The sequence below is a fragment of the Gopherus evgoodei genome, chromosome 16, assembly GCF_007399415.2.
Source record: "Gopherus evgoodei ecotype Sinaloan lineage chromosome 16, rGopEvg1_v1.p, whole genome shotgun sequence".
In the NCBI taxonomy this organism is placed as follows: Eukaryota; Metazoa; Chordata; order Testudines; family Testudinidae; genus Gopherus; species Gopherus evgoodei.
In genome coordinates, this window is record NC_044337.1 from 13,770,183 (window position 1) to 13,785,616 (window position 15,434).

The 15,434-nt window shown below is 49.3% G+C and overlaps 1 protein-coding gene across 5 annotated transcripts in view; it reads right to left on the reverse strand.

Annotated features, from left to right (window-relative positions):
* SH3GLB2 (SH3 domain containing GRB2 like, endophilin B2) overlaps positions 1–15,434 on the reverse strand; it is a 40,398-nt gene that overhangs the window by 4,100 nt on the left and 20,864 nt on the right. The window contains exons 6-10 of one of the 5 annotated variants that reach the window (XM_030535929.1): positions 11,528–11,590; positions 5,640–5,663; positions 2,313–2,402; positions 994–1,094; positions 516–530 (exon numbers count right to left, since the gene is read on the reverse strand). In XM_030535929.1, the coding sequence (XP_030391789.1) occupies positions 516–530; positions 994–1,094; positions 2,313–2,402; positions 5,640–5,663; positions 11,528–11,590 (293 nt within the window). The remainder of the gene's footprint in view (positions 1–515; positions 531–993; positions 1,095–2,312; positions 2,403–5,639; positions 5,664–11,527; positions 11,591–15,434) is intronic. The other 4 variants (XM_030535932.1, XM_030535931.1, XM_030535933.1 and 1 more) reach the window with 4 other exon arrangements.

Sequence of the window (15,434 nt, forward strand, 5' to 3'; positions counted from 1 at the left end):
CAAAACTGACCATGGTATGACCCAGTACAGTAGCTCTTCCATTCATGCTCAGTGCCAGACCAAGTCATGTTCAGCACCATTTCAGTCAGATGCTTGGGGCCTGTGTGGACTAACAGCTATTCCAGGCCCCCCACAGTTAATACATGATTAATGTGACCAGAGATGACGAAGAGCTTTCCTGATCTTAACTAGGACAGGGGTTGGCAACCTTTCAGAAGTGGTGTGCCGAGTCTTCATTTATTTACTCAAATTTAAGGTTCTGCGTGCCTGTAATACATTAACTTTTTAGAAGTTCTTTCTATAGAAGTCTATAATATATAACTAAACTAGTGTTGTATGTAAAGTAAATAAGTTTCAAACGTTTAAGAAGCTTCATTTAAAATTAAATTAAAATGTAGAGCCCCCCAGACTGGTGGCCAGGACCCAGACTGAGTGCCACTGAAAATCAGCTCATGTGCCGCCTTTGGCACACGTACCATAGGTTGCCTACCCCTGATCTAGGGCATCTTACTTACATTTCTCCTTTGGAGCTGCAGGCATGGAAAGGAAAGCAAATGGCAGTCATTATGCAGCTACAGACCCACCTGGTCAAGTCAGACTGCACTGGCAATTAGCCGAGAAATACCCCTTACCCCCACCCAGCTCTCCAGCAGTTGCTCTGACAGTGCACGCAGGACATGGAAGCTCATTGCATGGGTTCAGAAGTTACGCAGAGAGCTGTTAATCCAACCTGGCTCCAAGTCTCTTACAGATCCATTTAGAAAGGTGAACCCTGAAATTAAACACTTAAACCACCCCAATCCCTTTGGGCCTAGGCAGCATGATCATGATTCCCCATTACAAAGGTTGCTCAGAGGAGCTCTCCCAGAAATAAAGCTTTAAGGGCCTGCTTTTTAAACATAACCTCAGGTTTGTGTGTGTGAGAGTGCAGGGGTGGAGAATGCTAGAGACCAGGAAGTGATGCCTCAAAGGCAAGGAGACCCCATCCCATACCTGCCCAGCTGCTTCTGCAGGTCCAGCATGTACTGGTAGCCCTGAGCATAGTAAGTAGCCTGAGATTCTACAAACTGGTGGAGACAGCGAAGATGATTCACCTGAAGGGAGAAGACAGATTGTCAGCTGGGGGTCTGTTTGTGACCTAGAGCTAAGGTGCAGCCGCACAGAGGAACCCCTCCCTACAGAGGGGCACTTCCAGTATAGGGAAGTGGCAGCAGAGAGATGCATGGGCAGAGAAATGCCAGGATGGTATTTAAGATTTGATCAAGAGGCGTTTTTGTAGCAGAGGCTTCCATCTAGGAGTTTGGAGACTCTGTAGAACAAGTGGATGGGGTCTCTGACTGGAGCTTGTGCCTTGTGTCCTAGATGACTGAGCACAGGGTTGGAGCCCAGCTGGCTAGTCCCCACAGTTCGCATTACTCACTCTAGATAACAGGAAGAGCCAGGCTTCTCCACCTTGGCGAAGTGCACTGATGCCTGCAGAGCTGTACGCGCCTGGTAGGATTTTGTTATTTCTATAGCACAATGTACATGGCTCATTATGCCCCTGCCTTGAGCACTCTAGGTTTGCACTAAGGCCTCAGTTTACCCCATAACCTCATGAACTTGGGCATTACATTGTGTCTCTTCCTCCCATCCCTCTACAGAGACAGGCTCATCATCATCCTGTATCCTTCCAGAACAGGGGTGGGAAAACTATGGCCCAGGGGCTGCATGCAGCCCTCGAGCTCCTACCAGGGAGCAGGGCCAGGGCTTGCCACACTCCACACTGCTCCCAATCCAAGCACTACCCCTGCAGCCCCATTGGCCAGGAACTGTGACCAATGGGAGCTGCGGGGGCAGCGCCTGCAGACAGGGCAGCACACAGAGCTGCCTGGCTGCGTAGGAGCCAGAGGGGGGACAGGCTACTGCTTCTGGGAGCTGCTTGAGGCAAGTGCCACCCACAGCCTGCACCCCAACCCTCTGCCCCAGCCCCAATTCCCCTCCCACCCTCCGTCCCAGAACAGAGTGCCCTCCTGCACCCCCACCCCTCATCCCCAGCCCCACCCCAGAGCCCTCAACCCCTGCACCCCAACCCCCTGCCCAGAGCCCCCTCCTGCACCCTGAACTCATTTCTGGCCCCAGCCCAAAGACCGCAATCACAGCTGGAGCCCAGCGCCTCCCATGCCCCAACCACTAATTTTGTGAGCATTTATGGCTCGCTATACAATTTCTATACCCAGATGTGGCCCTCGCACCAAAAAGTTTGTCCACCTCTGTTCTAGGACGACACTAAAAGTCATTAGTTTCAGACCACTTGCCCCTTGGGAACTCACATGTGTGCTGCTGATCCCCTCCAGCAGGAGGCGTGTCAATTCCGCCTGCCGATCAAACTCAGTCTGAGCCACCCTGAGCTCATGTTCTGCCTGCAAGACAAAAGGGAGCATGATGTGTTTTCTGGGCTGCAGAGGGGAAGGCTGGGTCCAGCTTCCTCTCTCTCCTGGAACAAGCTGGAGACCAGCTATAGACTCCTCCTGCCACCAGAAGGAGAGAAATAGGGACACATTTACAGAGGTGGCTACTGATTGAATGCCTCCATTTGTGGAGCCCAGCATCAGATGCATTGATCCTGGCATGCAGAGGTGCAGAGCACCCCTGGACTCCCTGGGAGCTGTGCGCGCTCAGAACTCAGAGCACCTGGCCTGTGGCAGTGGTGGGACTGGGGTGCCAAGAGTCCGTGGCCACTCTTGAAAGCTAAGTCCTAAGCCTCCATGTCTGCATCAGAGTCTGCAATGCCTATTTATAGCCCAGCACCTCCTAGACTAGGCCTTCCCCAGGACAGTGGCAACCTGGAGGCCATGGAGACTAATCTATGATGGGAAAGAGCAGGTGGGGTGTAACCCTCCCACCCCACTGAAGTCAGAGCATGGGCAGGCCTTATGGATCTTGAAGCAGATCCCAGCCCCTAACCCACTGTCTGAGTAGGGGGGCTCCACCTGGAATTGAACAGCCAATGCCTCTCCATGGAGAGGGTCACTGGGTGGAAGGGCATCTGGCAGTTCAGCATTCCCATGGGAGTTGCAGGGGATGCTGCTGCCAAGAGAATCTCACAGCTCTGCTCCTTCCGCCCCCCAGCACCACCTAAGCCTAGAGAACCACAGAGATGGAGGGGTTTCTGCAGCCCAGCTGGGAGAAGTGTCTTACTTTTTCCCTAGCAGTTCTTGGGCAATTGTAGGGTGTTTCTCAATGGGTAACTAAGAGCTGAACACTAGTCAGACTCCAGAGGCTTTCAGGGAGCTGCTCTGAGCTCATGTTAGCACAAAATCAGGCCCAAGAACATCAGCTACAAGACAACTCTGCAGCAGAGGCCCTGAGAGGAAACACCCCACTTGCCAGCATTGCTGCCCACGTGGCAGGTGAGATTGTAGAACTAGATGAGGGCTTTGAATGTAAAGGCCAAAGCCCTGTCAGGTAGAGTAATTAATATGCAAAATCAGAGCCATAATTGGCCTTGCAGACAGCACACTTACAAATTAATGGGTGGTTTGCAGTGTGGGAACGATGCCCAAACGTATTTCCAAAGTAACATTCAGTGCAATTAGAGCAGTGGGAAGATTTGTTTTGGGGCAGGGGAAGAGATATCTCCTATCAGGGTAAGCAGCACACACTAGCAAAGAACATGTGTATTCTCATGCAGGAAGTCTTGTGTGTGAACCTCAGTGCTCCCTGGGCCATGGCCAGTTTCATCTTAGGGCTTGTTGAAATGGGGAAACTGATCAGAATAGCTCTGTGCTGACACTTTTTTGAGCACCTGGAGTAAGTGTCCACACAGGGAGATATTGCAGAACAGTTATTCTGGTCAATTTCCCTACATAGTCAAGCCCTTAGTAGGTTTTTTAATAGCTTGAAGCTGGAACTCAGTATTTCCTAGGATAGGTTCATCACCTCCAAAAGAAGTGCAGTGTTCATACATGCAAATCAAGCTTGATTTTAAAGCAAGAGATTGCTGTGGCCCATTGTGCTAGGGTAACATGCATCCAAGGCAGTGTGGATAAGAGTACTCCAACAACCCCCCCCTTTTGAATATCCATCTCTATTTTAAGCCAACCTGACTGAACAGTTTCTTGCATCCTCTCAAAGATTAGGAGAAGAAAAAAAAAGATTTCAGGGAGCATCAGCAGTGGCATATTAATGCACCTGCAGTGAGACCTTTGGGAAACAGTTGGCTACAGACAGCTGAGCTTCTGGTGGGCAACCCTGGCTCCATTCCCATTGGAGAGAGTCAGGGATTTCATTGGCAGGCAAAGGTGAAGCATCATGCCACACAAGCCACATTGTTTGCTCTTGCACACCCAGCAACTGCTGCCAGCAACTGGGGCTTGAAGGGGCAGGACACCACATCTTGTCTCATCCAAGATCTGGGGATGTCTTGGGAACATCCTGAACTGGCTCCCACCATGTCTGTCTAGAGATCTGAGGAGCATTAAGTCAGGGGAAAGTAGCTAGTTCATGTTTTGGTGCTAAACATGAGGAGATACATGCATCTAATGGAAGAGGCCAGCAGCCCTGATTGGTACCAGGTCTGATAAAGGAATTAACACTTCCTCCTGCACAATTCCACCAATGCATTTCAGCCCTAAACAGCTCAGTCTGCTCTCTAGAGGACATGATCATGGCAGGCCAGGCTCCATGGCAATTTGGGGATCTGGACACATTCACCAGGGATCAGGTTAAAGATACAGAGATATATGAGAGCACCCTGGATTGCCAAGAGATGAAGTATCACCACTTTTGAGCATGGTTGTAGCCATTCTGATGTGCTAGGCAGGTATCTAATCTCTGTTCAGAACCTAACTAGTCTGAGGTTCTATACAGGTGGTCAATACCCAATTATATGCAGTCACATTCCTGCCACACCTCTGCCTTTTTATAGCTACTGAATACTCCAAAGGAGCAACTTTGGTTTGCTGTCCAGGCTTGAGGGGGGTATGGGCAACATGGAGACATGTCTCCTACACAGAACCACCTTTACTCTGAGCCAGAGAGCATTTCCCCTCTCACTTCTCTGCACTACACAACCTCTTGTAAGGACCACCTAGGGTGTTAGTGGGACTTCCTTCCTCTCGGTGACTTGGGTCTGACTAGGAGCTGAGTCTAGACCGAACTCCTCCAGGACAAATAGAAAAGACAGCTCTTAATGGTGCATGTATATTAATGTTGGAGGTATTTGTGCTGCAAGAGAAGAGCTGAAAGTACCATTACAGTGCATTGGCTCTGCTGCTAGCATTGCAGCACAGGGAGCTCCTAAGACAGCCTTGTATTATACACAGGGAGCCTACTTTTTTCAGATGCTGAGGCCTTCCTTATTAGGCAAGAGAAATGGGCAGGTCCTAGAGATATGCAGATGTGATCAAATTGCTTCCTTGCTAGTCCCACTAGCATTAGAGTTAGCTAGTTACAGTTCTCCTGTTCATCACCTCACTCCTTAACCCCACTGGGATGCACCAGGGGACAGAGCTAACATCTCTGCTTTCAGCCTGCAAAGAGCAGTGACATCCTTGATCAAGCACCTGCTCCATATTTGGATGAAGTCTGCAGTATGCACATTCTGCCTCCCATCCCACTCATTAACATTTCCAGCACCTTTTCACCTGTGTACTTACTTTTTCCACCTCGTCGCTCCAGAGCTGGTGGGGCCACAGAGCAACAGGAAAGGAGATCAGTGTTGGAGACTTCAAGAAGCACTCGGCAATAACAGCAAATTGGTGGGGATACTCCACAGATGCAGCAGGCTAACTCCAGGAACAAGCCAGCCCTTCACCCAGCAGCAGCAGGCAGCCTTCTGCCCCAGACAGGACACCTTCTTCAAGGAGCCCGTTTTGCACTCCTTCCTACCTCCCTGCTCCCATATCCTCAAACTCAGGAGATGTCTACACATGGACGATTGTCAGGACTCAAGGTCTTTTGACTTCATACCCTATCTTATTCTGGATTAATTTCTTGTGTGGATGCTCTTATTGCAGAGAATCTCAGAATGTTAAACCAGAACAGTTTAAGAATAGCTATTCCAGAATGACTCCTCATGTAGCACCCTCAGTATGACCCTGAGGGAGGAATCCTCTTAGTTGTTGAGGGTACAGCACCTAGTGTAATAGGGCTCCTAAGCAGGGAGTGGGCTTCTACAATACAAGTATGAAATAAGCCCTGGCCAGAACAAAATGCAAGAGCTGGGATGGACAGAAGTGAAGGGATGGATAGAGTGAAGATCTCTGAACAGCAAGGTCAGAATAGCTCAACAATGCAATGATCTGCACCCCTCAAGCTAAGGTGGGCCAGAGTTGAAGGACAGCCTCTTCCAGAATGCTGGTGGGGGGCACAGGTGTAAAACTGAGCCAAGTCTGCAATAAGACAGGGCTAGTGCAGACAGTTCACCATGGCCTGGGCGAGGGGGGGGGCATGTGCAGCCAAGTGAGTGGTTGTGATGGGTAAAGGAGTCTGTCACCCACTGATCTATAGCTCAGGAGAACAGGAAAAGCTACATGGAATCCAAGCTGCTCTGAGGCTCCGGCTAGTTCAAAGCATTCCGTGGGTGTTTGTAGCCAAGCCTGTCCTTCAGAGGAAGGCAGCACTGAACCCCAACTCCCATTCCCAGACCTGCTGGAGCTTGCAGCTCTGCCTCTGTCAGAGGAAGAGGCTCATCTGCTCCTAGAAGGAGTCATCTCCCATCCTCCCCACTAACTTCTGGGGTAGGGCGGCACAGTCAGCTGCTCTCTGGGATCTGGCTCGGAGGTATGAAACATAACAGTCAACACAAAAACAAAACAAAAAAACACAGCAACAGCAGAGGGACGAGAACAGGCAGAAAAACATATTGATCTACCCCAGAGGGTCCTTGGCCTTGTCTTTCCCATGGTCAGGAGTTTCCCCTTCAGCACAGCCACACACACAATTACTATTGACTAATGGGGGTGTGAAGATACTAAAGGAGCTGAGACAAGAACAGCAGTAAACAGCAAAGGGTTTAGTGGCCTAGAAGCCAGGGGGCTGAGCTCCAGCCTGGTAAAGGCTGAGATACTGAACTGGGACCCATCTCTGGGGACTCCCTACCCAGGAGAGTGACTGAACTGGGGCATGGAAAACCAGTGTGAAAGGACTCAAATGGGACCCCAGGAGGGGAATGTTGTCGTTACCCATGGACTGAGTTCAGGAGCCCTAATGAGGGGAGAAATTGGCAGCCAGGCACTGTAGAGTGACCTCTGGCCACGAGGCAGCAGCTGGCCCTGTTAGGATGCAGCACACTCCTCCTGGCACTGGCTTAAGCTTAACCACCGATTGTGTTACCTTGATGTAGAGGAATTTGTAAGTTACTTTTGTAGCTACACTGCCTGATGTCACCACTTAGAATTTCCTGGCCAGAAAGTCCCATATCCTCCTGATGCAGGAGTGAAGACCCTTTTACAAGAGGGCTTGGGCTAGGGCTAGAGTGGCATCTCCACCAGTAGAGGGCCTATGATAAAAAGATAGCAGTTTTGAATCTATCCAGCAGAAGGCAGTGGTACACACACACCAGCCATCTCACCACAATACCCTGCATTGAAAGCCAGAGCGGTTTGTGGACAGTGAGAGACTCCAGAAATGACAGCTCCATGGGGGCTCCAGTGCCCTGTTCTAGCACTCCAGTCTCAGCACACAGGTTTGTCCATTGCTTTAAGTATTGGGCTCTCCCTCCCTTCTGACCTTGTCTGCTATGTATTTAGTGCACTAGTCACCAGTGTTCATCTTTAATCCAGCTTTGTGCTGCCTAAACCAGCCCTGGAGAGCTTCCCCCAGAACTGCACTGGAGACTCTTGCTACTTGTCTAATATTGTCTCTAACCTTTGTACACTCAGCTACTAAGCTGGGTCCAGAGACCTTAACACCCCACACTTGGAAAAAACAATCAATCCCAATCTAGACATATGCTCTCATCCCAACCCCAGCAGCCATAGAAGACAATGGGGGTTGGGCACGAGTCCATGCATGGACTTCCTACAGACAAAGCAACACAGGGAAGTGAGTAAATGCTCTTCAAAAGGCTTCTATCAAAAGGCAGTAGATGGAAATCCCACTCTAGCACATATACATCAGTACAGGGCCTATGACATTCGTTTAACCTTATGGAGCACACATGCATGTCTTCTGCCTCATGCTTCCACAAGCACCATTAGGTAGTGGGATCTCTCTCTCTTTAACCCCATGGAAGTGTTATTCCAAGCAGGCATTCATGGGTTAATATGCTCATTCTCCTCTGAGGTCTGTCCAGCTAGAAACAGCTACTTGCTCAGCCGAGGCAATGATAAGCCTCTCAGATTCATGCTGCTCTTCGTAGAATAGGTCAGACCTTCCCACCCCCATGTGCTATCAAAGTGTACCACTGCCCTTTACCAGATAGAATCTGCCATTTGCTCAAGGTTTTCAGAAGCCCAACTGGCTGCACTTGGTAAGTTACCCAGTTAGTACCCTGCACTTCTCTAGAAGATGAGAGCTCCAAGCAGGTGTGTGGCTGGCTGGCCATGTGGCTGCAGGCAGTCATGCATTAAAACACCTCAGCTAGGCACCAGATCCCCCCAGCACCATCATGGGCAATGAGTGGCACAGGGCTGAGGAGACTGGGAAAGGCCGAATGCGGTGCTACCTTGCCTCCCTACTCCCTCCCACACAAAGACAGCTCAGATGTTTCAGCAGTTCCAACTGATGTTCTCAGAAGCCAAGCTGGAGCCCAAGGACCCCTCTTTAGGGCTATGCAATAGGTTTTCCTTGGAGCCTGTCCTAGGAGTACAGAGCATGGAGAGTGGCCAAACCAACATCCTCCGAGAAGGGAGACCTGATCCATTCGAGTGCAGATTATTTTGCAGTCAGACAGAGCAAGGGAGGAGGGCTGCTCCTTAGCTCCTACACTTCAGCTCAGGACACAGCTGAGAGACTAAGGGCAGGTGGCCTAAGTTAAGAATTTTCCCTAGGCACATCCTCTCTTTCCAGAGGATCGGTAGGATGAGGTCATCCAGGATCATTGTATGCCTCTTCTCTCTCACAAATAGAGAGACTTTTGAACTACAAGTCCAGCTCTGTCCAAGTTGTACCTGGCTTGCCCAGAGTGTCTGCAGTTTAGAGTCATAAGCTCAGAACATGCTGACCCATTTGCTCTCACTCATGCACAAAAACCAAGCCTGTTACCTTCTGGAGCCAACAATCCCTCCCTCCAGAGAAGAGGAGGGAGAAACAAAAGCAAGATTAGCAGCTACAACTGCAGGAGTGAAAGGATTAACATCAGGTCACAAACAGCAGAGGCATATGGGAGTTCAGCCTAGAAGAGAAGCAGAGCGACAGTGTGAAGAGTTCCTTCCCACTGGGATGCCAGGCCCTTTGGGATGGATGCTGGGATTCCAAGCTGGCAAGAGAAACCTCCACAGTTACTAAGGTGGCTCTGTCCGCACTGGGCAGGGAAGCTCAGTTAGCATCTCTCCAGCTAGCAAGCCTTCCTAGAGGTACCACCAGTATCCCTGCTCAGTGTAGGGAGATGCCAAGGTGGCACTTCCTCTCCATCCACCTTCTTGTTGCTGCCAACTGAGGCTACTAGTTGCAGAAAAAAATGCCACAAGCACTTGTGAACACACAGAACAAGCAGCCAGTGCCCTCTCACTGCTACAAGCACTTCATGGAATAGAGACACTTGCCAACCAAAATCATTCACTGGGCTAGGAGCGGTTATGGGCTAGGTCCTTGTGCAATTCCACTATTAATGGGCAAATCCCAAAGAAAAATCCTGTAGGAGGAGGAGTTTGGATTTGACATAGTACAGAGTTTGCCACCAAGCCTCCTATTACTTCCTCAATTCCCAGAGCACCCTACAGTCTCAGAATTGGCCTTTAAAAGAGATTGAGCTGCTCATTGCAGAGCTAGTTCTATGCAGTGCTAAGTATGTTGTGGGTAAGTCAATGGAGTTACAGCAGAGGAGTCTGACTTGAGCTTTGAGGTGGGGAACTATTCTATGGACCAATGCCATGATTAGGTATTGCAAGCCCAGTCTGCAGTTAGTCTTCTCGCCTGTGGCTGCAAGACATGGAAATCCATAAGACACTGGAAGTCACAAGCTATCCAGAGTCTTGGCTTCTGGAGTCTCTGGTCTGCAGAAATGCAGGGCATGCTCCAGTATTTTGGTCTTATCAGATGCCCAAATGCTAGTAAGGAGTTAGTCCTGTTCTCCTCCTCTGCTCTCCAGTACCCAAACTAGTTATCGCAATACCTCCATTGCCATTAAAGTCTCACACCCCTCACCATTCACAGCTCTGGTTCCCTTGGATTGGAAGTGCCACTCTAGAGGATAAAGGAGAGATCTGCAGCAATTGCTCACTCAGTCTCCTCCAGGTTTTCAGCAAGATAATTACTGAATAATTTGGCCTGTTGAAAACAGTGTTGCACCAGCATCATGACCTAAAAGGGTCAGGGCAGATTCCCTGTGGAACCAACACTGATGTTCCAGTACAGGCACTTCTCTCCAGTTTGGGTGTTGCATATTAGATATGCTGAATTACCTGCAACTAAAAATCACTCCCATGTGGCTGTCATTTGCTTATGCATTGGGCTTCCCCATTTGGTGCCCACAATTCGTCTCCCAGCCTCCCAGTCCCAGGTCACGCAGCCTGACAGGAGCATCAGTGTTGTTTCACAAGTGGTTCAGAAAGCAAGACAGTCATCAAGTTTTCAACATTTTAACAAAATATTGGATATCGTGCAATGGGGAGCCTCGAGCAAAGCGCTGGACACTGATGGTTGAGCCACACTTGATGCAACATGCTAGAGAGGCAGGGGGCAACTCATCCACCCCCAGCACAACTCAATGTTGTCATCTAGCCACTGAGATCTCCCACCAGCCAGAGACTCCTGATGCAGAGGAAACCAAATCAGTAGGAGAGTTGAGGCCATCTCTTCCACTTCTAACAAAGACAAAGGCCTTGTACTGTTGGCCTGACGTCGCTCATGCCACAGGTAGCAAACAAGCATTAGGAGTGGGATTGTATGATTACCCCTTGCATGAGCAATTTAAACTAGAAGCCTCCTGAACTTCAGTATGCTGGTGGCAGTCCTGCTCTGGTCAGGGAGCCACATACACTCTACTCCACCAGGGCAGCAACACTGCATTAGCCCCACGTGGATGGAGGAAGCCAGCTCACAAAGGACTATATTCCTCCCTCTCACCAGTTCCTGGAAGAGCAACCAAAACACTGGCAGAGGATTCTCGGTTTGGGTTGGGAAAGGACAAAGAGGGCCAGTAAATACTCAGCTGCCAATCGCTGACACTATCTCCACCCACAACTCTCTGCCTTCGCCATCAAGGTTTATCTGCAGCGCATCTCTGCTCCCACCACTAAGGGCAACAGTCAGGTAGGAAGGAAGGAATCCTGGGCAGCCCATTTCACATTAAAATGTTGAAAACAGCATAATGCTGGGTCTGAGTTGAAATCAGGTTGAGACAGAGGTTAGAACATAGACGTCTAGAAGATGGTGATCTTACCGCTGATGCGCTGGCGGAGAGAATGTAATTACGAGGTCTAGTCTCCTGAAAGTCAGGCACAGCCTAGGGAGGGGGGAATAGAGTTTCATATACAAGTCATGCAGAAGAGTCAATGGAAGTCAGTCCTCCCAATGAATGGCGAAAAGGGCTGGCAGTGCCCAACATTAGCTCCTAGAATAGTGGCAGACACACTTGAGGTCTCCTAGAGTGCGGGGGGAGGTAGCCTGATAAGTATGGTGTGCTGCAAGGAACAGATCATGGAACTTCCAGGTGAAGTGAGGGTCTTGTGTACACTAGGATCATCTGTCAGCTAGGAGAGCAGTTCAGATCCATTTACACCAGTAAGCCAAACCAGAGTCTGAGTGAAACATTCTGAAGTGGTTTGAGCCTAGCCCTAGACACGAAGGCCATTTGTTCCTGGTCTGGCTGACTAATGTGGGAGGATTTTAATCTGTTTTAGCTGGACCCAGAGTGAAGACTCAAAACACATTTCCAAGCCCAGTGCAGACAGGGCCTTAGCATCTCTTGTACGGACTCTGAGGTTCCTTCTCACTTGCAACCTATGGATCTCACAGGTTACAAAGGATAAATATGCAGCTAATTCAGCCACATTATGGGGTGTGAGGAAACTCATAACTGGGCAGAGTCTGCCCTAGCATCCTGCATTATGTTGGGTAGAGGAAGTGCACTTCCTCTACCCAAGATGCTGTTAGCATGCACCATGTGGAGACATTGCCTCATCTACCAGCTCTACTCCCTCCAGGGTCTGTTTCTGCCAGAGGCACCAAACCTCTCATCTCTGGTACTGGCACCCCGAGACCCATGCTTTTAGTGGAAAGGAAGGCGATACAAGTCTTCCCCCAGCCCACATCAAAATCTCTTAAGAATCCCACCTTCATTGTGCACAGGAGCATATCTGGCCCATCGCCTTGCTGGCAGAGGACACTATTCAGTAGCTTTTGCATTCTCTACCTGTATTTCACGGAAGTTGGGGAGGAGAATAACCAAACCATCTTTGGCCATAGCTGGACCCCTGCTACTGAGGCAGTAGGAAAGGAAGGGTAAACTGCAGATTCTTCCCTTACAGGAATGTGGAACATGGCTAAGAGAAGACCATTTTATGATGGGGTGAAGTGAGATTCATCCCATCCCATGCCATAGATACCATGTTCTTGTCAGCCACTTCAGCATCATAGCAGCTGTAGTTTGGATTGGAGTGGAAGGTGCAACGAATCAAGACTATGCTATGGCCTTCAGTTTAACGAAGGCAGTTGGCTCGAATGGATTGAGTTTGATGTCAGTTACTCTAATGTAAGCCCCTCAATTTCTGATTTGCACAAGCATAACAGATCAGCATATGGCCCAGCAAGTTTTGATCATGCAGCGAGCTGGTGTGCGACGGTCATATGATCCAGCATTTCTAACCCCAGCCAGATCTCTATAATCCTCTAGACCGAGTACATCCCACCCAGGCTAATCTTTTTACAGCACACCCAGCTCGACTTAAACGAATTGGCCCAATTTGCAGCACCACTGAGCAGATGCACAGGCCCAATTCCATACAAGAGGATGCAGCCAGCCTCTCATCAATAAAAGACTTTACCTCATGGGTTTTATGAGCATGAGAGGAGAATAACCTAAGCTGAAGGGGGTGGGGGGGAGGAGTTAAAAACAAAAGAAATGCATTAGCTGATGAGGTGTTCCTGAGTAGGGCCCAGCTGACCAAATCCACACTCGCACTGTGGAAGGTAGAAGGAGCTCTCCAGAAGACCAAGATTCTTATGCCTCAGTTTTCTGGGTAAAAAAAAAAATTAAGTTGAAAAGATCTCTCCCCATCCATGGCCATCCCTTCGTTTTCAGGATGGCTTCCTTGGACTTCCAGAATTGGTCTTGTAGCACATGGTATGGAGGAGGCAAGCAGCTATCATGCCTCTGCATACTGGCATGTTTCATTTGCAAGCAGTGATCAAAAGGGAACATGAAGACTGGATGAATACACCTCTCCCTACCCCCAAATCCCAATGTGCTGGGAGGAAAAAAAGAGGGTAGAACCCTGGAGCTTAAGAAGGGACAGTACAGCACTGCAGACCAAGTTCAACCACTGCCCATCATTGTCTAACTTTCACATCCTTTTTCCCCTCAAGGCAAGAGACTTGTTCTCCAACCCCACACCCAACATGGAGCCAGAGGTAAGAGTCAGTCATGTTTGTACATAGGATCCAGCCTCCTTTGAGCACTGCTTGCAAGAGGCTTTAATGGAAGCTGACTGCACACTCCTGGAGAGGGGCTGCAGGCAACCAGGAGGCTTCCATTGTTTTTTGGGCACCCTTGTGTCAGGCAGCCACACGCCCAGACTGCATGTGGAATGTGCTCTGGGGTTGCTGCCTGACATTTTTTTAATTGGGAGAGGGACAATGAGAGGCACTAAGGAAAGAAGTCACAGCACTATTAACACAGTCAATACTCACATCTCCCTCACACTGAGCAAAATTACAGAAAAAAAAACAAAACAAAAAAGGTTAGTGAACAAAAACACCATCAACATCAAAGACAAAGCAAGAACCCCACGAAGGTTAGAGGGAACACAAGCCAATCCACGAGACAGAACAGCAACTCACTGATTTGGGGATACCAGCCTCAAAGGTTCAGCCCCAAGAGAAACAAAAGCCAAAAGGGCACAAGGAGTGGAAAGGCACAAGATCTGCACTATCCAGAGGGGGATATGAGCACAAAGTTGGAATGGAAAGGAGTTACCCAGGAGAGGTAGGACACTAATGGAGGGGGTTGTTTCCGACAGCGGACTTCAGGTCAGGTTTTAAACACATTAACCAACATGACTGTACTAGAACCAATTGCTAGTTAACATACATTTAAAACCTGACTGGAATCTAGAGCTGACATATCCCATGTTGGCACTTTCTGCCCACCTGCTACAAGGGCCTTGCACACAATAGTGACAGCCACAATAAGAAAGCACAGAACCCTCCCCATAGCTCTATGGAGACTGATTACCTGGACTCAAACTGGGCTGGGTAAGAGGATTCTATGCTGGTATCCAAGGTGGTCATCTGGGTCAGGATTGCTCATCTACATTAGATGACTAGTTACATTTCCAGGAAGCAAGGTTATGCATGGACATCTGCATTTCTAGGGTTGTTGAGGTATTTGGGAATCGAGCTCAATACCCCAGCAACAAGGTTTATGATCTCCCATCACACGGTTGGTTGTAGCTGTAGCACTTAAGGGCCAGATGCCTGACCAAATGTCCCCTACCAGAGGTTGGATGACTGCTACACACCAGCAAATCCCTGGACAAAGCCTCTTAGGGCACTGAGCTACTGAGTCATTGTCCAGAACTTGTGCTGCCTATGCAACTGAAGAGGAGAGGAAGGAAGGTCTAACTCTGCTCCAAGAGAGCGAAGCAGGAAGAGAGAAGGGGTTAACATTTTCTGACTGTAGTAATCATGTACCATTTCCAGGACAGCAAGGGGCATCATCAGCTGGATGGGGTGTGGGTAGGAGGATGGGGAAGTGGCACAGACTTTCCACCACACAGCTATCTGAACTTGGACCCAGACTAGTATTCACCATTTACCTCCTTGAAACCAAGATCATGCCCCCATCCCACTCCATGCATGCCTACACATGGGGAAATTGGTGTTTCTGCAAGTTGTATATCTGGGGAGAACAAGAGTCACCTTAAATGGAAGTGGGGATATGGAAGGCAAGTTTTCATGCAACCTCAGCTATTTCATATTGGGTGGAACCACAGACTCCACTAGACAATCTGCAGAGCAAGGGGGAGCTGGCTTCTCCTGAGGCTGTGTTCAAAGCCACCTTACCCAAGGGGATACAGAGCATGTGTGTTTGCAGGTGTTAGAACTGGGACAGACCTGTTGACTGAAGG